The sequence below is a fragment of the Tursiops truncatus genome, chromosome 8 (genome assembly GCF_011762595.2).
Source record: "Tursiops truncatus isolate mTurTru1 chromosome 8, mTurTru1.mat.Y, whole genome shotgun sequence".
Taxonomy (NCBI): domain Eukaryota; kingdom Metazoa; phylum Chordata; class Mammalia; order Artiodactyla; family Delphinidae; genus Tursiops; species Tursiops truncatus.
In genome coordinates, this window is record NC_047041.1 from 78,015,051 (window position 1) to 78,032,149 (window position 17,099).

A 17,099-nucleotide genomic window follows, 5' to 3' on the forward strand; every position below is an offset into this window, starting at 1 on the left:
TTTTTACCAAGTTATGATTTAATATTTATCAGATGTGTAAATATACAAACATGATAGCAATTTTAAAAACTTGTGAATAGTTGGCCTTACAAAATTACAACACACTGTAAATAAATCCCTCCCACATTTTATACAAACTACATGATTTTGATATACAAAGATTCTGTTTTTATTACACTGACAATATACAACCAAGACTATTTACAATGCAAAAAGTATATAAACCACAATTTAACATTCTGCTACTGGCAGCCACTATAGTTTAGGAGGTAGCTTTAATTAAACGAAATGAACAGAAGCCACATTTCCCAACTTGTGTTCTAAAAATAATTTACATAAGATAAAAATTCATTATATGCACATTATATACAGTTTAATTTTTAAACTGCAATCTAGCTTAATGTCTTTTAGTATCTCCTGAACAACTAATATGGCAGTGGGTTTGCTACTGATTTAGCATATTGTTCAAAAAACGTATTGAACCTTTATAACTTTAAGACTCCACGTAGTGAACATGTCAGAAGTCCATAGGTGAGAATCAAGTAAAATTTTTGATTTTTAAAGATATACGCCTAAGCTTTATGCCTTTTATTTTCTCCTTAGTGACATATTTGGCTTGTCAGGCCTAAGCTTTATGCCTTTTTTTTTCCTTAGTGACATATTTGGCTTGTCTCCCAAGAACACCGTTCCTGAGCTGTTGCACAGGCTCTTGTAAATCAAAGTAAGGGGGAAAATGTATGGCAGCTTCCATATAATAGTATAGGTTCAGGAGAATCCAGCTCACTAATAAATGTAAGTGCTTTGTGTCATAATTACTCACAATTTCTTCCAACTAAATGAAATCACTTGCCACAATTTACTTTCTGTATAATTTAAACTATAGGTAGATCACAGACCAACAAAACTGGAAAATACTGATAGCTCCAAGGATATTAGGACGTGTTTTATCAATGAGAACATCACACGGAGCCATCGAATCCCTCAGATACTATTAAAGTCCCATGTAAGTAGTTTAGCCAAATCTACTAATTCACACAGCAATGAGCCCTTTACTTTTTCCTAATAGTGTGATCACAAAACACTGAAGAAAAAATTGCTGTGATTGAAACAAAGCAGTGTATAATGACTGAAAACAAATGTGTTCGGTTATTCTTTTAAAATCTAACAGTTGTTAATATTGTTTTAAAAACATCTTCAGGTTTTATATTTAAATCTCTTAAACAATCTCTATTATGTCAGAGATGGATTAGACAATGCCAGACGATGATGCCTACATGCACTCTCAGAGTCCTATCTGGGAAACAATCCCTTTTTTTGGCCCTGCAGTAAGTTGTCCTGAGATTAATGATGAAACATTAGGTAAAATTAGCAAGACTTTTTCTTCAATTATACAAAATCACCATTTAAAATATTCTTAAAAAAATATTAACAGCTGTTCTTTATCTTGTGCTTAATTCAGAAATAGGTATAAATTTGCTTCTTATGGATCAGAAAAACCTAACGCTATATTGCTATGATATACATAGAATCTTTTTCAAGTTATACATTTGTTTCAAATAGACTACACATTGCTTGGACACTGCATTTTTTCATCCATTGATAGTTTAGGCACTTGTTCTTTGCAAAGGTCTGGTTTAAGAAATAAACTGCCGCCTTTCTCCTTCTTCTAAGTGACACCAGGCAGTGATCACAGAAGTGCTTCCCAGATGAGAGATCAGACTAGGGTTCATTCTATAAACACTGTGATTTGGGTTGATGGGGGAAACAGTCACAAACACACTGATTCAGTCTTTAACTCTTGGGAGATTGTAAGCATAGCGCACCAAAGGGAATCCTCGACTCTGATAGAAGCAGGCTCGTCCACAGGCCTGCACCTGGTCAGAACTGTCCGAGACAAAGGAATCTTCTTCATCTGCGTAATCAGAATGGGCAGACTGCGTGCCACAGTCGGACCAATAGCCGTCCGGTCTTTGGCAAGAACCCACTGCCAAGGCAGGACAGCTGTGTGATTTTATTAAGTGTTTGCAGGACACTGGCTTGGTCAACAGAAAGGATTCACAGCAGTCACACACAGTCAGGTTACCCTGCAAGTGTGAGTACATGCCGCAGTCATAGTAGAAATCCTGTTCCACACAACCAGCTTGGCTGCTGACGGAAACCGACACGGATCCGTTTTTCTTGGTAATATGTCGCTTCAGTAACTTCCAGTCTTCTTTAAACTTTGGGTTGAAGAAGACATACAGGACTGGATTCAGGCAAGCAGGCAATGGGAAAAATATCAGAGTAACAGACTTCATTATTTCGGGGCTGATAGAGATGGCAGTGATCAATGGCGCAAACGAGAAAAAGGCTACGGGGCAGAAAAAGATGCAGTTGGTGAAGATGAGCCAGGCAACATGCTTAATCATGCTAGAATGTGAGTTCTCTGAAAGGTCTTCTTTTTCCAAGTTGCAGTAGAGTTTAGTGTAGATGATGGCCATTAATAAAAATGCTAGTGAGTTTAACAGCACTAAGGTTACGGTAAATCCCAATGATGGGGTCTCTCCTGTGGGAAATGGCAAGCACAGAGGTGATGCAGAATATTCCCCTCCGTGGAAAAGGGGAAAACAGCCTGCTACTGCCGCACCCAGAAGAGCAAACAGGGCAGCAATCCGGAACTGTCTGAGATGATTGCTTTTCCCATTTTTCATTATATCTTTTGCAGATAAGCTTCTTTCGATGGCCGCTAACATTAATAAAAATATGGCACTCTCTGAGGAGAAAACGGCAAGAAACCCAGCTATTTTGCAGCCACTGCCAATCTCCCACCAAATGCCAAATTCGGCAAATCGGCCCCAGGACACAGCATCCAGGAAAGTTAAGATGCCGGTATAGGCTCCCATGAATAAGTTAGATATAGAAATCAAGCCTATGAACAGTTTGGAGGAAGGCAGTGATGTACAAGATGCAAATGTTGTTAAAATGACAAGCAGGTTGAAAAGCAATGCAACCAAGAAAATGAACCACACAGTAAGACGGATCATCCAGCTTCCCAGTAAATGTTCACAGGGCTTAAAAGCACCTAGAATGAAAGAGAGAAAAGACAACTTATAAAAGACCATATTCCATATGATATGGCTTGAGAGAGAAACTAGAATAATTAATCTACTACAAATTGAACTGATCCCAATAGAAAAGATTACCGTTTCTTTGATATTTTAGTCATTGGACTGGGCTATTTAAAAATTTATTTTAATATGTTATTTTAATATATATTTATTTCATTTCTTTTATTAACTATTGGGCAAACCATACAATGATATTTAAAAGAAAATTTTCACTTTTTCTTATACCTAAGTTAATATACATAGCACAGTGTCTAGTACCTGAAAGGTACTTCATAAACTGAGGGCTTGCAATCAGATATACTAGAGTTTGAGTTTGGGGTTCATAACTTGCTGCTCTTACTTGAGAGGGCAACTTAAACCTCTAAGAATTTCATTTTCTCACTTGTGGATAATAACACCTATTTCACAGCGTTGTGTAGCGTAAGTAAAATTACATACACAAGGTACTTAAGCGGGCTACTGGGTACATAGTTGTACTTCAGTAAATGTCAGGTCCTTTCCTTCTTCCTTCCTAGTTCCTAATATACTTTATACTAATTGTATATTATATGTATGTGTAATACATATATTTTTTACACATTTCTTATAGCTTTCAAAAGCAATCTGATGAAGCAGGTTAAGATAGGTATAATTATCCCCATTTTTCATCCAGAGACACTGAGATTTCAAAGTGTTTGGTTGACCTGACAGAGGTCATTCAGACAGTATGAGAGCCAAATCAATGTTACACTAGTTAACACCAATGTTAACTAGTAATGTAAAACTATGTCCAATAAAACCCTACATAACGAACTAGGATTGCAAGAACTAATTTAGTAGCTGAGCTGTATGTTCTAGCAACTGACTGGCATGCTAATTATGTCCCAAATGACAACCGTTTTATTTAAAAGTTAGAGAAAACAGGGAGATCAGCTCGGTGCTTTGTGTCCACCTAGAGGGGTGGGATAGGGAGGGTGGGAGGGAGACGCAGGAGGGAGGAGATATGGGGATATATGTTTATGTATAGCTGATTCACTTTGTTATACAGCAGAAACTAACACAACATTGTAAAGCAATTATACTCCAATACAGATGTTAAAAAAAGATAATAATATTTAAAAAATAAAAGTTAGTGAAGAAAAACAGAATTTTGTCTACAGAGCATAAGAAAACTATGTACTGCAACTGCCCAAAAGACACGTTCTAATTTATGTTTCTGGATTGTCCTGAAGTTTGATACATCCCATAAAGCAACTTAATCACTGAGATATTCACAGACCTAACAAACCAGCTCTGCACCATTTATATGGATCTCACTCAAGGAACTTAAAAACAAATTTTTTTTTTCTAATTAATTTTTTTATTGCCCCGTCAGGGAAGTGTTAAGAGGAACCTTTCACCTTTATCTCTGTATCTGAACTCTTCCTTCTGCAAGGAACAAGGAGTAGCTAATCCGACCTGGGAGAACAGGACACCCTTTGGAAAGTGTCTGATTAGTGGGTGGAATTACTTTCCTTCAAAAGCCTGGGAAGCTGGCTCCACCCAGTCTGTCTTTGGAAACCTGCTGCTTCCTCGAGTTTTAAAAGAAGGTTCCTGCTCTCCTCCACTTCCTGCTTCTGTGTCAGCACATGGCTGTCTCTGTGTTACTACAAGTGAGTGGAGTGGAGGAAGCAGACCTGCACTTCACTCCTATTGCCACCTGGGGAGATGAGCTCAGACCAACTTTCCTTCTGGTTGACCCCCAAGGTTTAAAATCAGTGTGGAAGAAATGGAATCTCTGCATATTCAAGTTTACACTCCCCTTTAATAAAGACGTTCCCTTCCTTATGTACATTCTCCAACACAAGAACCCCAGCAGGGCAAGTGACCCCTTAATTTCTACCAGTCAATACAGAAACTAAATAACTGCATAGACATAAATGATTCTTGTTAATCCCATTCACTCAGCTGATCACTTTAAGATTATTCTCTATACCAGGCACTGTGCTAAGTATTAAAAGAACACATACACAGCCTCTGAGGAAGCTCACAATTCAGTAGTAATCATTAAAGAATCCATAATATTTACGATTCTGAGTTATAAAATTAATGTCCAGATCATCCTGTGTGATCATATTAAAGAGGAATCTACTTCATAGCACACAATTTAGCCATTATTTAAATTTTTCTTTAACAGTAAAATTCTAAATCCATCTTCTCTGACAGATTAGGCAGAATACAGTCATGACCAATACGTGGTGTCAATTTAATAACTTTCCCAAGTCTACTGAAGTTCAATGAAATAAAACAGAAAGAAACGTAATGGCAACCCGCTTGTTGCAACTAGACAAAGCCCGCACACGGCAACGAAGACCCAACGCAGGCAAAATAAACAAACAAATAAATAAATTTTTTAAAAGTAATGGCAAGGTTTCATTAAAAAAAAAAAAAAAAAAAGGATAACACCAAAAATCCTTACAGACCAGTAAGAACTGGACCTAGGGTTAAAGTTCCATGAAGAAAGAGCCTCTCCATCCTCAACGTGCATAACTCTCGTCTGGGGAGCTTGTTAACACAAAGATTCTGAGTCACTGGGTCTGGGCCTGAGACTCTGCAAGAGATGGCTAAGCTCCTTGTATACAGACCACACGTTGAGTCAGGCCTTATGAAACCATCTAGTCGCACTCCTGTCACAGAAATCACATCTATCCCTGGAAGTTTTAGGTATATTTGCCTAGTGTTCGTTTAAAGCGAGAAACTGCAGCCAAATGTGTTAGGCTTACCTGTCGAGGGTGTACAGTGGATAATGATTTGACTGTGCTCCTCCTTTTCAGCACTGCTGGTGACAACTGCTAGGTCAGTGGGACCTGAATATATAACACAAACTGTTTAATTCAAGGTTCAGGCAGTTCAAAAGACCCATCTTTTCCTGCAGTCTTCTCTCTTGTACATGATGTAAGTTCAGCTTGCACCAGGCTTAATAACATATTAAAGATGTCAGGAACACAGTACACAAAAGCCATTTTTCTCCACAGATTTCACATTGATCCTTTGCAAACTGATTACAATAACAGAGACTTTGATTAATGCTGTGTTCTATTTTCAAAAGTTCATGCACTTGCCTTTATCCTTTGCCACACTGTGATCTTGGAGGCTGTTATCTTCTGTGCTTGAATGTGCATAAGAGTCACAACCCCAAAATGCACAACACTGATAAGCATATGGTACAGATAAAGACCTGAAAAAAATGGCAAAATCTATACTGAAATACCAACTTCACAGACATGCTTTTGTTCTGTAAAAAGTAAATACTTTAAGCTGGTCATTATCCGCTCTGGACTTAGTTTCTTCATCTGTTAAAAAGCTCTGGTATCAGATGACACCATGAGTTTCTCCATTTATATAAGGTATGCTTTTAAAAACAATTTGAATCAAGACATCTTTAAAATTTAATAGCAATACTGCAATTTAAAGTAAAATCTTATCAGACTCCTTTCATAAATGAGTTAACCACACCCAATTTATCATATGAAACTGGTAGTTTCATTTAAAATTAATGTCCCAGGTCATCTGTGACTTTACACCATTAAATGAATTCACTTTGTTCATATAAGTATAATGAAAATATTTATTCTCTTCTCCCATAATAATATTCCCAAACCCTCTCTCTACTATATCTAGTAAGGTCCCCTCTCTAACTCTAATATCTCTGTAAAGTATTATCACATTGTGTCAACTTCCTGTAGGTTCACATGTGCTTTCTGCCATCTTGTTGCAAATGACAAATCCCACTATATACAAAACCATTCTGATGAAGGGCTAGATTATCTCTTTGACCAGCAACGTGGTCTGCAATTCATGTCCTCAACAACTATGGACTAATGCTCATGTTCTATTTTTTTCCAAGTTTGTGAGGACTGAGGTTGAAAATACTCTTAAATGACAGCCTCCCAGAAAATCTGGGAACCACAGCAAAAAAAAAAAAAAAACCCAGGACACTCTGTAATCTGGAGGTTTACCAAAACTTCCACAAAAAAGAAAAATAAGCAAAAACACACCTGAGATTAACAAAGTCTTTTGCTGCTAAGGCTTCTTTCAGCTTGAAGTTGCCCACAAGTTTCAGCTGATTTAGTCCATTTAGGCCTTCCGTTGGAAATGAAGTTAATTCATTGAAACTTATATCTCTAAAATGTGAATAAGACTTCAAATTAACTCCTAAGACACAAATCTGTACATGCATTAACATCACAAGTCTCAGAGCTCTAAGAGGAAGTTTAGGTGTGCGAAAACCATTTCAGAAGCTGCCACTACATCATAGCAGGTTAGCATTTATACAAGGGAACACTAAAAAGAGAAAATGATTTGGGTAGCACAATGCTAAAACACAAGTTTCTGCAGACTATTCACTACTTTCATGATATTGCTGCATGAAACTTACAGGTTAGTTATTGACCCAAGCTTGGCAAAAGCTCTGTCGTGAATTTCATGGATCAGGTTTCTACTCAGATCTCTGCAATTATAAAAATAAAGTGTTACTCTTTTGAAATAAATTCCAAATGCAGACTACACTTTAGAATCTGCTGTAGTCACAATATCCCTGATAAGATAACAAAGATCTTTAATCTTGTTCAACAACATTTTTAATGTTTGTTAAAGTCCTTCCCTTCACAGCCAAATATTTCTTGGAATGTGTTCCAGGGAGCAGTAATTCTAACTGGCATCTGTTTCAAACAGTTGTGAATTTTCTCCACCTTATCATTCTGATACTAGTTCAGAAATATAAATGATATGATATAACTTCTGGTCCTATTAACTAGGTGAGGAAAAGCACAGCTCCTGACAAAGCTGAAAATAAAAACAGGCTTCAGGTTATTTGCCTTCTCAAAGGTTAGTGATAAGGCCGTGAGGGAAGACAAATAATCAATATGCAAACAAGAGCATTCCAGAAGGGCTTCAGATATCATTCTTTCCCCGAGCAGGAAATAAAAACCATATCAACACCAGAGCCATACACTATATTCAGGAACACACCCTGAGGAATTCTGATATTACAGAATTAATAAAACATAGAAATAATCTGCAACCACACTTACACGGAGCCTTAATGGAAATTTAAAGATAGGTTAAATTCATTCCATGACACATCTCCTGGATAACAGGAAAATTCGACAGACTTGGTTCCAAATCATGAAAAGGCCAGCTAGCTTTTCATTGTTGTCACTTATCAGCGCTCTAGAAGTGATGGCAGCTGGGAGCCAGTCCCCTTCCCCACTACTGCCCAGACCCACAGGAAGCCTGTTAGCAACAAGGAAAGGTCCAGCAACCCAACTACCAATAAAGTATTTCTCTAGTAGACGCATGTTTAATTTCTTAATGGGGATCTACTGGAAAACATGATTTTAATATATGTAATTACACTTCACTGTCAATGTTTCAAATTCTTTTCTGTATAAAAAAAAATTGTTCCCTATTTAGTGTATTGCGTCTTCTGCATTGCATGAAGGCCGTGACATGGTTTGTCTGTATTCCCAAGTGCTTAATAGAGTACCAGGCACAAATATGCACTCAAATACAAATCACTTTTTAAATGAGTGCTTCTACTGCATATTAGCTGTGTTTGCCATGATAGGTACCCCAGTGCAGGGGTCAGCAAACTTTTTCTGTAGAGGGCCAGACAGTAAATATCCTTCACCTCTGGGGGTCACACGGTCTCTACTGCAACTATTTGACTATGCCATAGTATGGTGAAAGCAGCTTTAGGCAATTCTTAAACAAAAAGTCAGGGTTGTGTTCTAATAAAACTTAATTTACAGAAACAGGAGGCACGCTGGATCTGACCCACAGGCTATAGTTTGCCCACTCAGCCCCTAACAAACTGACAAACTTCATTATTATGACTTGAAAACACACAAGGTGTGTTTCTCAAGCTATACACGTTATACTTTTTCACTCACAAATGGGCAATCTCATAAATTAGCAATCTCATAAATTAACTAAGGTGAAAAAATGCTGAAAGGAAATTATTTATGAAGTACCATGTGGTAAAGTTTGAAAAACAATATTTATGCATAATAAATCCTATATTTAAGTATATCTACTAACATGGGAATTATAATGATACATTAATTTACAGTTTAACAAAAATTTTATTTCTCTCTAATAATCACAGAGGAACTTACAGAATCCTTAGGGATGTCAGGCCTTGAAAAGTATCTTCCTTTATTTGGTGGATCTGATTACGTTGCAAAGAACTAAAAAAAGAATAAGAATTAAAGATAAAAGAAAGAGAAAAAAAGCAAGAAAATATTTTCTATTTTGAAAAATAACATTTCTTAATTAAACTTTTTCTAAGTTTAAACATTCATTCATGAGTAACATTAATTGATCTTGTTGAAAGTAAAAGGAACTGTTGTTTCCTCGTCTAGAAGATGAAAGGGTTAGACTAATTGGTATTTCACCCAAAATTACACTGAGAGTTAAGGTACACTATCTAAATTCCTCACCAACTCCACACAGGAGTGACAGCAGGAAGACAACATAGTGAGAAAGGACCCAAGACGCAACCATACCAAGTACCACAGAAGGAAGGTCAGAGGAAGGAGGAGATAAAACATGGGAGTATAAGTTCCTCCCTTTCCTGACCTCTCAGTCAACTCCCACCAGAGCTGTCCTGTATAGCTACACTGTAGATATCCACATCTGGACCAGTTTTTTGTTTGGTTGGTTTTTCATATACACCACCCTCCTCCCATACCATCTCATAGAATGCCTGATAGACAGGTGCCCGATAAATGCTGGTCACATGAACACACTTGGTACCATTGGACATTTATTCATAGGAACACCTGATTATGTGAATTTCTAAGATCTTAATATGAAAGCCATTTATTTACAATAGGAAAGGCTCAATGAATTAACAATAGACCATAGAAAAAAGAGTAAGTCAAAGACCAACTTACATTTCTTCCAGAGCATGGCAACCATTAAAGCTGGGAAGGTCTTTTATATTGTTGTAAGATAAGTCCCTTAAAATAACGGAAATTAACAAATTAATTTTATCTTATCAGAATACTACATTATGAGAGCTGTACTCAGAAGCACTGAAAGCAGTGCTAAGATCTGTAATAAAGAAATACGGCTAAACAACAAAAGCAACTTTTTTTTTTTTTACCCAAGACACATAAGCTTTCTAGAGCACCTACCTCAGTGACAGAACAGGCTTAAGACTGGCAAACTTCAAGTACATAATGTTGAGTATAGACAATATAAAATATATTTTAAAACATTAAGAATATACAATAAATATGAAAAATACAGTGCAGAAAATATATAAAAATTATGTCCAAATGGTAGAGTTACGAGTTTTTTAATTCATATTTTTATAATATTGTTTATACCATAAATAATTTCTATGTTGTTATTGAATTTAAAAGCTGTAAGAGGAGTGTTATATGTACTCACATTTTAAAAAATATTTATAGTAAATAAAAAATTGGGACTAGTTAACTCTGTTAATCCCATGCAGTGTTTCCTCAGTGTTATCATTGTGTTTGATACTCCATGACACCATTTAACTACTTGCTTGATCAGTCAGTCATTTATTTTGTTACTATCTCTTGCCACTGAATACTTGTTAACAACTTAGTAACTTAATTGTTTGTTCTTGTGACAACTTTACATCCTTTATTTACTTTTAATTTCCAGGGCAGCTTAGAGATTTTGGAAAGCTCCATGCTTAATTGGTTCCTGATCCAAGAAAGACTGGGGCTCTTACTTGGGTTATGGATGAAAGAGCAGCATACAGACAGCTAACTCCCCTGGGGCAACTAGAATAAGGATGAGGAGTCAGGATAAAAAAAGAAATCAAGGAAGCGGGATACTAAAATTCCTGCTCATTTCCATGAAGGGAACCAATAAGAAATAATTATACCTTAATGTCACCTAATGAAAAGAGTTCATTAAAAATAAAACTCAACATGTGTGAAGTACATAAAACAAAGAAAGGCAGGAGAAGGGAAGAAGAATCCAACTTACAAAGTCCTAAGCATCTTCTGTTCTTGGCACAAATTACTGGATATGCTGCTTATCTTTGTACCGGTCAAGGTCCTATGGAAAAACATGGTCTAAGAAATGATTCAAGTTGAGATGGTAAACAAAATTCTATTCTCATATAGAAACATACATGTTCACATACTTGCATATGGACTAGAGTCTATGTGTCCCACTGCCTAACTACTCCCTAAAGTAAGGCACGTGGGAAGAAGAATGAACCCTTAATACCCATATTATTTTCATAGTAATGCAGAAGAGCTTGTGACACGAGAAGTTAATATTGTCCAGATGATAAGCTTGAGTTCTCATGTGGACCAACAGAAAAAAATGAATCCGTAGTCACAGCCTGACCACAAGTTCTGCAAGTTCTGTCACCCCCTCATACCCAAAACATTTGAAACCAGGATAGCATCCTGCCCCCCAAACCATGTTTCTATCTTTTCTTTCAATCAACCTGACTCAATGTTTTGAAACTTTCTTTTAATCCCTGTATGATCAGGCCACTCAAGATGGCTGTTCTCTTGCTCTCTGTATAGCCCCTGCCTGACCAGGGCCTGCTTTACCCTACTCACATGACTGACCTTCCTGCATACTTGCCCCAGACCCCAGCTAGTGATAGTTCTTATCAAAGGGTGGTGAGAGGCATGCCCCTCTGCTGGTTTCCCTGGTAACTAATTAGCCAACCTGATGTCAATTCCTATAACTGGCAATCTCCCCTTCCCCCCACCCCGGGAGCGAAGACTGCTGCCATGTCCTGCCTTCCGTGTGCCAGCGGGGTGTTGCTCCAGGACCTTGCTTCAGACATGTAAGCTCCCCCATCCATTAAACCACTGCTGTCTCTGTTGCTGACTCTGGGCTCTTTCTTCGGTCATGAAGCTGGACAAGTGCAGGTCTTATAGACCTGAGCGGTGCAGCCCAGCAATCCCCTCCCTTTCTACCTCCCCATCGGCAGTCAGTCACCAGTTCCTGTTCTTCCGTCTTCTGTAGGTCTCAGCATCTGACCCTCTCCATTTTTTCTGCTACTATGCAGATCAAGGGTGAAATGATGCAGAGAGGGGTAGAGGAATCTCAGGCCACATGGAGGAACTCCAGTGATGGATCGAAGACACAGAACTCTCATGGTTAAATGTGTTCATTTAGCCAAGTGGAGTATTCCCATGGCCCCCTCACCATTCTACCTCTAGTCTCTCTTCTTACCCTCCTCACGCCTCCTCCTCCAACATTTTCAACACCTCCAAACTGCCGTAAGAGTAGACTTTAAACTCCTTAGCTCAATGCTTCCCAACTTTTCTTACATCTTGGCACACACGAATGTTGTAACTTCTGCGGCACACTGTGGTAAGGCTCCTTGTGGCAGAGATCCTAACCACGGTCAGGCCCCACATGGCTTCTGGAGGGCTGAGGTCATCAAGATCTTAGATGCACCTGCAGCCCATTCACAGGCCGCCCACTGAGAAGCTTTACCATAACCAAATGTTCAGTACTCAAGGTCTGTCACTTTAAAATTACAAGCCCAACAATTTTCCAGATTTCTCCATATCATTCCCCATTTGATTATAAACATGCAATTTTAGCTATATTTGATCATCTGTATGCCATACCTGAGTATATATTCAGTATTCCCGGTTTTACTAAATCCTGCCTTTCTAAATAAAAGACCAGGTCTGGGAGACCTGACAGTATCCAATTTTGAAACATTTCACCTCTTCCATAAAGCCTTTTCTGATCGTCTACATCGATTGCTCCACTTCTGAACTCCTAAAGCACTGCTTCTAATTTGGTACTTACTTACTGCCTTATAGTTTCAGTGACCTTTTCAGAACTTACCTCTCACATACTAGGCTATATACTCTACCTGAGTTGACTGACTCCAAACCCTATCCATCTCTATGCGTGATATTCACAAACCAAGATTGTAGAAATCAACATTAACTCATCATCATCACCAAAAAACACTGGCAACCTACTAGCAGGCCAGCGTGGTGTTATCTTTACACAGCCCTTCTTCAAAAGGCCACACTTACAGACTCTCCAGATGGGCAGTTCCAGTCAGATTGGGAAACCGCTGTACCATGCTTGCACCACGAATGACTCTTTAAGAAATTGGGAGATAAAAAGTAATTTAAAATAAAAATTTTCATAGATAATATTTTCATTTTATTTTTTAAACAGCTTACAATTACAGTACCACTATACCTAAAAAGATTAGTTTCATCTCTTGATTGGACCTGAAAGTGTGATAATTTTGACCAAGTGTTCACATAAATAAGAATCATCATAAATTTTCAAAATTGTCTTTTGGATTTCCACCCAAGAAAAAGAAAATAAAAGATTCTGCTGTCTGGAGCTACAATGATAAATTCTAGTTTTCCATTAAAGCAACTGTGTAAATATTCAGGTTTGTTTTTAAATTTCTATAATACTTACAAGGAATGCAGATCAGATAAATTGTGAAATGCTGAGTTCCCCACAAAAGATAGAGGATTATCATACAAATGTCTGTAAAAATAGCCAAAAAAGCAAAGTTTTCATATGTTCACAAGCACTCCAACACTAAATCTATGTTCACAAAGCTCATATATCTAACAGCCTGAATTTCCATTCTTTATCCAGATGTTTGGCATTGTACAGACATTGCTTTACATGATTACATATTAAAAGAAAATTTCAAAACTACTTACATAGTTCTTAAGAGTGGATTACCATCAAATGCTCCATCAGGAATAACAGAAATAGAATTACTGTGAAATAACCTACAAAGATAGAAGAAAAATATTTTGAAATGTTTATCCCCTTGTGAAATAAGTTAAAACCTGAATATCTACTACTCTTCAGTAGGATGTAAAATATAACTGATAACAACTACATGAAAATTTCAAAAATGTGGGGAAATTGAATTTTTAATTCCATCTCATCTTTTTCAGGACCATACCTAATTCTTTTTAAACCCACTGCTTAACCTACTACCACTGCCAGGTTCCTTATATACATTTAGCTTGCTTCATCCTCAAAGAACTTTTGACTGCATGCATCACAGGTATTCTAACCCCAAAATCTCCCTCACTGTCACCTGCATTTAGTTTTTAAGAAATGCATCTCAGAATATTTGCTATCAACTCATGACACACGATCTCTGTTATGCCATGTGCATTCTTATCTCTGACCTTGACAAATCCAATATCTAAAATGCTCCCTCATCTCTTTCATTTATCTAAATATTTCCATTCTTTCAAGTCCAGTCAAATTCCTTCTCTTTGGTGATGTTTTTTTTCCAATGACCCCAAGCCTCAGTGAGGTCTTTTTCTGGAATGATTTATTTATCCTATTCACTCAGCACTTATTTCCACCTAGAAACTGCTCTCTGTCTGTCTTATATGGTCAGCCTCCCCAGTGGGACTAAGACCACAGCTCCTATAAAGCAGAGACCATACCTTATGGCTTGCTTCACCAGAATCCAGCCCTATACAGTAATCTATGCTCAGAATTGTCCGTGCTAGCCAATATAATCCAATCTGTATGATTGTGTGTGCATGTGTGTGTGTGTGTGTGTGTGTGTACTATGATACATATAATGGAACAAAGATGTTCTAAAATCTCATTGTTGGAACATTAAATGGTGAGTTCTAGGGATATTAAGGCACAGATAGAGCAAAGCAATACTCACAGCTCTTTTAGGCTGGGAAGGGCTTTAATTGCCTGAGGAAATTCCCCCAAATTATTATAGTTCAAGTCCCTAGAAAAAAATTGGAAAAATACATAAGAACATTGAAGGATGGTCACAATTTATAAGGTATTTTGGTACAAATTTTTTTTTTTTTTTTTAAATCACATCCTCTGGATGGTAATCTTTCTTTGACAACCAATCGCCAGTCCATTTAATTAAATGTACACCTTTTCTTAGATTACTGAATAGAAAAAAGAATCTTAATGCTTCTATGATGTTTTAAGTCAACAACTTTAAAAGTGCAAACAACTCTCAGAATCACATATTACGGGTGCATTAAATAAGCCAATCACCTGAATGGCAGTTCTCCATAAAATGGAATTTATTGACTATCATCTGTAAATGACAATAGCCTGAGACTGAGGTTTCTATTTTAGGTTTAGAGTGGCTTCCTGAACTTCTGGTATGAGGGCGGCTGACCTCGGCCCTAACATCAGCAGGATGACCTAAGTATGAATAAGGAGAAGGACCAGGACAGTTTCATACAACCACAGTCCTCAAGTGGGTTACAAATTGTTGAAAAAGTTCCATTAATTAGGAGAGGGAAAAGCCGTAGTGATCTGTACTTCTAAAAGTCTTAATTCTGAGTGTATTTTATTTTATTTATTTACTTTTTGGCCATGCCACAAGGCACGTGGGATCTTAGTTCCCCAACCAGGTATTGAACACTCATCCCTTGCACTGGAAGCGTGGAGTCTTAACCACTGGACAGTCAGGGAAGTCCCTCTGAGTGTATTTAAACTTTAATTTCTTTTAACCTAAAGAGAATGTTAGCATATGATCAGCGATTGATTTCAGAATGAGAGTAAATAAAATCAAAAGGCCAGCACCTTAGAGACCAATGTTGTTTTCCTTTTCTACATAGAAAAAAATGGTAAATAAAAATTTAACTGGGAAGAAGAGGTTTAATTTTAATATAATTAGAATAATATATTGGAATAATACAAGGTTTAGGATCAGAAGACCCGCCCAGTCTTTTGTTCCACTGGTATTTACATACTTAGAATAGAACTGGGTTCGGCAGTATCTTCTTCAAGAGCTTCAACTTTCAAATATCCACTGATACTTACTATCTTTTAGTGGTTTAAACAGGAAAGTGAATTAATAGAGTACTAAAAGATTTTAAGTCTTCTCATTGACTGACAGTTAACCCAAAAATTCAATTAAACAAAATATTACAAACCCTAAGCATTCCAATCAGATGTTACTCACCCATCTAACTGGGACATTCTCTGAATCATTTACTATACCACGATGGCTAATATTATATGTCTCTGAATAAAGGCAACTAGTACAAACCAAAACAACAAAAATAAAGACCCTACTCTTGATTACACACAGCTGCACTATGTCTTTTGCTCATATCATGGTACAATGGACAGTTTTGAAACAGCCAGAATTCTCTAACACTTTAACAATAGAAACAACAACAAAAGTATCCTAAGCAAAATGGAAAGCTTCATCACATTTAGCATATAAAAGCAGACATGGTATTAAAACCCACTGTTAACAATTAGCAAGGCAACTGAGATGAGGGAGAAAATAAAGAAACAAAACAACTTTTCCAGTATTAATTTTATAAGGTTCAAAGTTCCAAAACTGCCTATCATACTAACAAAACCAAAGTTTTTGAAAAGGTGTACGGCTTGGCAGACTGAGCTGGTTTTACCACGTCCTTTTGTAAGAAATATCAACCTGGTGCGCCATTTTTAACCAGAAACCTAGATTCGTTTTCATGACTGTGTTATCTGAAGGCAAGACTTTAGTCATGTATTAAAGCAAATTAATCATGAGCTGAACTTAAGACCATTACTTTTTTTCCTTTTTCTGCAATGAAATGCAAAATTGCACTGTCAACTTCCCAAGTGTGATCATCCAAAATACGAATAAACTTACAAGGTCTCCAGGTTATCGAGTCCCTCGAAACAGTGTTGACCCAGGCTTTTAATTTTATTGTTATGAAGATGCCTATGGGAAAAAGCACCAAAATGACTTTTGCCTCACCCAGAAGCAACTATTATAATGTTTTACATGTCTAAATTGGTAGAGCTTAAAGGAATGGTGCAGCTAAACACTGCAACACTTGACTAATGGAAAACAAATAGCATTGGGTAGATATCTCTTGATAAACACTGCACAGACTCGGATTCACTGAACATAGGAGGCCAGTGGAAAAGGAACATATCTCTAGTGGAAGAGGGGTGCACACATGGAAGATTCTTAATTATTTATCCATATCCAAACAAAAGTTTTGATGA

At 37.2% G+C, this 17,099-nt stretch overlaps 1 protein-coding gene across 6 annotated transcripts in view; it reads right to left on the reverse strand.

The window, feature by feature from the left end:
• LGR4 (leucine rich repeat containing G protein-coupled receptor 4) overlaps nt 1–17,099 on the reverse strand; it is a 110,943-nt gene continuing 93,844 nt past the window's right edge. For 4 of the 6 annotated variants that reach the window (XM_019948077.3, XM_019948072.3, XM_019948078.3 and 1 more), the window contains 13 exons: nt 16,738–16,809; nt 14,782–14,850; nt 13,799–13,870; nt 13,545–13,616; nt 13,142–13,210; nt 11,100–11,171; nt 10,025–10,090; nt 9,245–9,316; nt 7,504–7,575; nt 7,124–7,249; nt 6,188–6,303; nt 5,849–5,932; nt 1–3,061 (listed from right to left, as the gene is read on the reverse strand). In XM_019948077.3, coding sequence (XP_019803636.1) covers nt 1,785–3,061; nt 5,849–5,932; nt 6,188–6,303; nt 7,124–7,249; nt 7,504–7,575; nt 9,245–9,316; nt 10,025–10,090; nt 11,100–11,171; nt 13,142–13,210; nt 13,545–13,616; nt 13,799–13,870; nt 14,782–14,850; nt 16,738–16,809 — 2,239 coding nt within the window. In that variant the 3' untranslated portion in view covers nt 1–1,784. The remainder of the gene's footprint in view (nt 3,062–5,848; nt 5,933–6,187; nt 6,304–7,123; nt 7,250–7,503; nt 7,576–9,244; nt 9,317–10,024; nt 10,091–11,099; nt 11,172–13,141; nt 13,211–13,544; nt 13,617–13,798; nt 13,871–14,781; nt 14,851–16,737; nt 16,810–17,099) is intronic. The other 2 variants (XM_019948073.3, XM_019948074.3) reach the window with 2 other exon arrangements.